The 7,567-nt window shown below is 43.2% G+C and overlaps 1 protein-coding gene across 1 annotated transcript in view; it reads right to left on the bottom strand.

Moving 5' to 3' along the window:
* The window catches only part of LOC113838309 (zinc finger protein 431-like), a 31,110-nt gene extending 23,929 nt beyond the window's left edge, over positions 1-7,181 (bottom strand). Inside the window, exon 1 of the mRNA XM_035453537.1 lies at positions 6,933-7,181. Within this exon, the coding sequence (XP_035309428.1) occupies positions 6,933-7,181 (249 nt within the window). The remainder of the gene's footprint in view (positions 1-6,932) is intronic.
* Positions 7,182-7,567: the final 386 nt, after the last annotated feature.

Raw genomic sequence — 7,567 nt, 5'->3', positions numbered from 1 at the left:
AAAGAACATCAAAACTGATTCCTGACATCAACCTTGGGCCTCCACATGTATGTGCAGACACACACACACACACACACACACACACACACACACACCCTTGAAAATGACAAATGGGAATAAATAAAGTTACCATTAAGAATGATTTATAACTGGAGATTGAAAATAAAAAGCTAAGACCAAGTTTTCTCCTTTCTTGGGGGAAACTGCCTTTGCTGTTCTTGAGTTCCTTTGTTGAGCAGTTATCTATTTGGGTATTACACTGTGATTGCCTTGAAGATGTACAAAATAAAACACAAAGATCATCCCATCCATTGAGACCTACTAGATGGAGACCTTGTGGTATGCAGTGCAGTGTATATTAAGGCCTTTTGTACTTAAGATCAGGTATATGGAATTCTCTTAAAATCTTAATGAAAAAACATTCTCACCTGCAAAGGAGGTCAACTAACAAGTCGTTCCGGAATGTTTTTTTAAAGGAATTAGAAAAATCAAAGCAACTATCTGTCTAGAGAAGGAGAAAACAAATGATGCTCAAGAAAATAACAAAGTTATTTGAGACTCAAAGCCAGGATGATTAGAAGTGTAGAGCCCTGGCCCTACCACCTCTAGCGTTTGACAGAACTGTAGCTCCAGCCCTGGACTCGTCAGCAGTTTCCCTATGTTTCTAGCACATGTTCCCTCGTCTGTAAAATAGAGACCATAAAGCTAACCTGACTGGGTTATCGAGAGATTAACTGAACAAAGCATTTAGAGCTTCTCTGTAAATGATTAGCTCTGATCAAGATCCCGTCTTCAGGACTAAAGAAAGGACACTGGCAGGGTACAAATGCCGGGTCTCTGCTGTAGGCATCAAGCCAGGGGCTTCCTCACATTACTTCTCTTCCTCTCAACAACACAGGAGATACTTTCTACTCTTCCATAACTCTGGTTATCCTAGGCGAGAATAACTGATTAAGATGGCCAATGTGTAAAGAGAAACAGTCTTTTCTTAGCTCGCAGTGTGGAGGTTGTGATTTGTGACTTGACAGGTCAGACCCGGCTCCGTGAGGGACAGAGGGCAGCATGTTATTACAGGAGCATGGGGCAGAAACGAACTAACTGCCCACATCGTGGCTGTGCTGCAAGGGGATGTGGGATTCGTGTCTCCCACTAACCCTTTGACAACATGCCCCAATGTCATGATAATTTCCATGCTAAACAAATTAGTCTGTCGCTGTTGATTCAGCCTCACTAGAATTCCCAGCACACTAGTGAGATGTGGCTGGAAGGTAACATTGACTACCTCAAGTTCACTCCGGAGCCTTGTGAGTGGCCTGCTTACTATCTGTATTTCCATAGGCAGTCTGCTTTTTCACAGACCCACTCTTAGGCTGTTCAGTGCCAATCACAGCATTCTAGAACTTCTTTAGATAAACGTCTAACTGCTCCGCATTTCTCCCATAAGCCAGTTCCAAAAGTCTGAGAACAACATGGTCAGCATATCATTGAAACAGCCAAGCTTCTCAGTGCCAATATAGACATATCCCCTACTTTCCTATCATCGCTAACAAGAACCTGACAGGAAGCACTTTCAGTGGGAATGATTGCGTTATGTTTGCTCATGCTTTGAGGGAAAGTGTGGTGGTGGCAGAAGCAGCTTGGGAGGCGGTGATGGGAACTTGGCTGCATTTATATAATCTTGACAAAGAGCCGGGCTGTAAATCTTAAGACCCCATCCCCAGAGACTGACTTCCTCCAGTTAGGACCCCACCTGCTAACAATTCCACAGCTTCCAAAAACAGTACCACTACCTGTGGACAAGTCATTGGATATGTGAATCTGTGGGGAACAGTTTACATTCAAAGCCTAACCACTTTGTAAATGGTTGACAGTGTTCTATGTATCCTAAATTAAATGTAGTATTTAAAACAGGGGTGAACAATATGCTTATTACATTTGATGTCCGTTTCACACCAGATAATGTAACTACACTATAATACTTTGATTTTTCTTCCCGCACAATGCTGTGGGTACTCTTTATAATTCCACTTACTTTGTCAATAATGCAAAATGCATAATGAAATTACAGTGCTGTGTTTGAGCTATTAAAATCCTAGTTTCGTAGGCTGTTTCTAAAATAAATATGACTTGCTTTACTCATGGGCAAGCCATGCTATTTAACTGTGAAAGGGTCTAGGCAATTTTATTACTGGCTTGCTCTGCAGGAAGGGACAATCCAAAGTTCTTGGAAGATTCCTGATTTTGGTCCCTCCTGTTTGTGTTTGGGAATAGAAGTCTCCTGTACTTTAGACTGGTGCAGAAAGAGAGGAAGCTGTGTGCTCGTGTTGTTGGTGAATGCGGCCTCTTTAGTGCCATGACTTGGTACACTTGCTGATGATCATGACTAACACATCCAGTTATCTTTGTTCATTTCATTTATTTATGTATGCATGTGTTGGTGTATATATTCGTGCATGTGTGTGTGTAAGTAGAGGTTGACCCTGCATGTTTTTCTCAATTACTTCTTGACTTTTTGACCAAAGGTAGGGTTTCTCACTCAACCAGGAACTCGTTGATTATTGATTTGACCTGAACACTTGGTCATTGAGTCCCAGAGAGTATCCTTTCTTGTCTCCGCAGGGCTGGAATTGCAGTCAGTACCTAACTTCTTCTATGGGTGCCTGGGATTTGAACTCCTGTCCTCAAGCTGTGCAACAATCACGTTCCTAACTGAACCACCCCCAGCCCTATTTTCTTGGCTTTTGAATAATACTGTAGGCTAACAGGAAGTTCTTCACAGGTTATGCAACCCTCTACAGTGAAGCTGTGGCCTGTTTTAAAAGCTGGAGAGGGAGCAAACAGAGCTTTTGAGATTAAGATCTATGCTTTGTAATTTAGGTTTCTGCCAAAGAAAGAATTCAGAAACAAAGTAAGGAATTGGGAGGAAGTTTTATCACAGAGTGAAAGTGCAATCAGAGATGCTAGGCAGCAGGGAAGCATGTGAGAAGGGCCATTTGCAGCCAGCGGCTTCCCAGCACCATGGCTGACCTGGAACTCTCTATGTAGATCAGGCTGTCCAAGATCTGCCTCCCTCTGCTACCAAATGTTGGCATTAGAATGTGTGACACCAAGCTCAGCATATGACCTACTTTTAAAGATTTATTTATCTGTGGGGCAGAGGGTTTGGTGTAATTATAGATGTCAGAAGGGGCCAGAGACAACAGATACCCCTGGAGCTGGACAATGACAGTTGTGAGCCATCTGATCTGAGTTCTGGGACCTGAACTCCAGTTCTTGAAAGAGCAGTATGCATGCTCTTAAGCGCCGAGCCATCCTTCCAGCTCCAGCTGGCATAGTTTTATACATGGAAAGCTTGCTGGCTCCTTTTGTTATGTTTTTCATGCTAAATTATGATGTGGTGGTTCTGGGAATCTCCAGCTCCTCAGTATTCCAATCTTCGGCTCCTTCCTGGCAAAAAGAGGCCTGCAAGAGTGACTAAGACTCAGATCTTAAGATGGAGAGTGCATCCAGATGTGTCCCATGCATCTTTGGGGTCTTCAAAGGGAAGAGAATAAAACAGTGTCAGAATAGGACATGCGATAACAGAAGCAGAGACGAGAGAAAGAAGCAAGGTAGAAAGGAGCTAGGTTGTTGACGTGGAAACTGGAGGGTTGGGCAACAAGCGAAGAGATGCAAGAGACCCCCAGAATCTGAAATAAAGCGAAAGACTGAGTAGTGTCTTATATGAGGAAAAGGCTCTCTGCTTCGCTTCCCATTCCTCTGGGTTGACACCAGTCTTTGCCAGCCCTCTGCCCACAGCTGTGGCCATCACCTCTAAGGTTGTTGGTGCTGCTCCCTACCAGCTGCTGTGTGGACAGCATTTGTCGTCCTGCTTATATATTCCAGAAACTGATGAAGTGTTTATAGTTTTTAAGTGATTGTTATTGCTGGGGGAAGTTGTTATTTTAATTTATGATATTAATGGTATCCTCACTTTCTATACAAATTATTCATGTCCCTTGGTCTACTGTCTTGTGGGAAAGCTCCCATGATCTTCAATGCTCCAGACACCAGGTGATGATGTGTGTGTCAGGAAATCGCCACAAAGCCAAACATGGCTGTGCCTTGAAGGACAGGGCACGCTGCCACAGGCAAAGTGTGAAGCCCTTATCATCAGATACAGAATTATTGTTAGTTACGTTTAGGGCTGTGTGTGGCTCAGTGATGAGAACATGATCTCAGCAACTCTAAGGACCCTGCTGCAAACTCGGAACCAAAGAGAGAAAGAGACACCCACAAAGAGGGAATGTGAAGTCTCAATTCAGCGATTTGTAAGCAACCCCAGTACAAGGATGTACCCTACAGACACCACAGGATGTTACCCACATTTCCAAAATGATCGTAAAAGGACATTAACGAAGCATGAATTTTTTCAATGGTTTACAACAGTGATTATCATTCCTTCAGTGCTCAGTTAAATATCTGCTCCTCACAGTTAAATGACTACTGCCTGGTGCTAAAGGCGCAGTGGTGAATAAGAGTGAGTCAGATTTCAGGGCCCCCCTCCTGCAATCACACAAACCTCTGGAAAATAGCATCGCTGGTCAGAGCTGTGCAGGAGCCTGGGGAGAGGGGGTGCTGGCCCGGACTTGGGGGGGAGAAGATTGTACCTGTGTGACTAGACTGAAGAAGAGCATTATTGGGTATTTTCTGTGTGAGCACATACCATTATTGCACAGACAATCCTGATAGGAGTATTCAGCTTCTGGGGGAGGGGCATTGTTTTATTCTGTTTTTTTTTTTCTGTGAAATAACCTGCGTGAATGAATGATCTGTTAGGTGTTTTCCATATTTAATGCTACCTCTTGAAATATATGTGTTCATTAAAAGTCAAATTTGCATTACATGTATATGTCCATATACACATACATACATGCATTTTCTGTTCTGAAATAGTTTTCTCAAAAAAATTACAATTATTTAATCATATGTCTGAGCATTTCCTTATACACATGGGAAAAGAGAGGACAGTTAAGCATGTACATATAATATAAAAATATTTTCTCTTTTCACTTAAAATGACTTGACATGAGCAAACACATATTTAATTCTTTCTGGGAGTCATGTTGACCAAGGAAAGGCATTTTGATTAGTTTTTAGGCATGATGTATTCCCAGAGGACTCTGGCTCCTGGGTTTATTTTAAACCTGAAAATCTGTGACATGTTAGGATGACAGTGATAACCCTTGCTGTGGAACCATCGTCTATGCCAGCAGATAGCTGAGTCTGTTTGTGCATGCTGCTCTCTGGCTGCCCTTGACCATCAATAAGTCTGAGTATCGGGTGAAAGCCTGGAGATTTGGATGAATGACAAGATGCCTGGTCCACTTTCTGAGAGTATGGCTCTCACCTTTATTGTGGAGCAGTCTTATATACAAGCTTACATAAACCCCAGGTGAAAGGGTTCACAACAGGATATTGATGTTAGTAGGGTGAGGTCAGATAAAGAGGGGGTACCCATGGTTATGCTGGAAAACAACTCAGAGACCCTGTGATGTCTGGGTCCCAACATCTCCCCCTTCTTTATATATAACAAAACAGTTGTCAAGATTTTAACCATTCTATCTTCGTGTGTTACTATAACTATCTATCTTCAACTACATCAAAGACTATAGAAGGATCATATATAAACTCTAGAACTGACAGAAACATCTTGCGTCCAAGACAGTCACCCAGAGTTTCTTGGTAATGTTGTGGCATCCATTTTTAGCCTACAGGTCACAATGTGTCTGACAGACTTCTCAGCAAAGCAGGAAATTCTAAACTCTCCACCTGCATTGGCAGTTTGTCTGTCACCTTTTGTCTGTGTCCTGTAGAATGTCTGGCAGTCTCTTCCATGAAGCAGGAACCTTTCATGACTGTCCATCTTGTTTAAGCAGTCAATTTCCTGTGGGTCCTGCATGTCCAGTTTATAAAGCAACAGTCAAACAATTCAGGCAAGAGCAGCTTCTTGCTCAAATAGCAAGTCTTGCCATGTCAAAGGCAAACTTTATTTCTTCAATGCTCATCTTCTGCTCAGATGTAATTGGTGTGCCAGGAGGAGTTGTGTCTCACTGTCAAGAAAAACCCTAAACCATTTAAATGCCAGATATTCCGTAGGTCTTAGAATGGTTTGAAGAATATCTATATATCTAGAAAACCTAACTAATATCAACAAATGAAGATCCAATCCAATACAAAGTATCAACAAATGAGGATCCATTCCAATACAAAGTATCATTTCTATATAATATTCCTCCTTTTTCCTTCCACTACCATTTCTAACTGAACAAATTTTAAGGAAAACAAATATTCGGATCACCTGGGCCACTGCTTCAAGGGGTCCTGCCCCATGAAACCATACCAGTCTGGAAGAAATCCACAGCTCTTCAGCCTCCATGGAAAAAAAAGCAGAAATTTCCCTCACAAGTAACCTGTACTTTAACAACTGTTGCTCCTTCCCCAGCAATAACACAATTTAAAGACAACACAATAGCATTCTTTTGTTAACAGTCACACATTTATGATGACACTTCATACACACATGTGTGGCCACACCACACATACAGAACATACATACGTCTTTTGAACAAAACTCACAAAGGAGAGGAGGTGTCACGGGATGGACATCTTTACCATAGCTTGGCATCTTTGGAGGATCTTCAGGACTGTTGCATCTTTGACGATTCCTGTATGGACTTTTGTAGGGCCTGGTTCTTTTCTTCATCTATTTGGACATATTCTCCTTTCTCATCTGATATGATCGATGATGTGGATGGCTTGTGTTGAGGGCTCGGGGAGGGCGGCTGGAAGTCTGGGTCTATGTAATTCACATTACCAGTACTCTTTTTTGGAGCTGGGTTGTCAGTGCCACTGGGTACAGGAGATGAAGACATTGGGTTCTGCATAGGGACATAGATCTCCTCATAATCTCCAGAATCAGTAATGGAGATAGAACGGCAGTACTGGGAGGAGCTGCGATTGAAAGTGTTGTTGACCATGGACCAAGACTTGGTGACAGGTGACTTGAAAGGGAGCTCATTGATAACAGTGTCGTTTCTCAGGTCAAGGGGTTCTGGATTTGCTTTTCGGCCAGGCTTGAGGTGGCGATAGACAGGGGGTGGCTGGATCTCGCTTCCTCGGTTGGCAATGTGAAGGGGCATTGTGCTCATGGGGATGTCAGAACCTGGGTTTATAGACACATAGTTGTCATCAGAGCTGGCATTGTTTGGTAGACCCACAATAGTCTTTTTTGGAGTTTTATCACGGCAGCAGGCGGTTTCTCCATCTCGTGTTGGGTACTTGTAGTCACTGTCTGGTGGTCTTTGTTGGGGGCTGCTCCCCCGAGGTGTCTTGTGGGGCAGTGGTGGGGGAGCTATGGCTGAGTCCACTGGGAGGTCTCCAAATTCACTACACGGGGTGTTTCTGGGTTCCTTGAAGGTGTACATATCCTCACTATCTGAAGCAGACACTGAGAAGCCGGTCTTGGTGTGACTGGGTGAAGCCAGGCTACACGGGAGGTCAAAGCCACTGTATTGGCTTGGCTTGG

Source organism: Cricetulus griseus, unplaced genomic scaffold (assembly GCF_003668045.3).
Source record: "Cricetulus griseus strain 17A/GY unplaced genomic scaffold, alternate assembly CriGri-PICRH-1.0 unplaced_scaffold_1, whole genome shotgun sequence".
NCBI lineage: Eukaryota > Metazoa > Chordata > Mammalia > Rodentia > Cricetidae > Cricetulus > Cricetulus griseus.
This window is presented reverse-complemented; position numbering and strand designations above follow the sequence as displayed.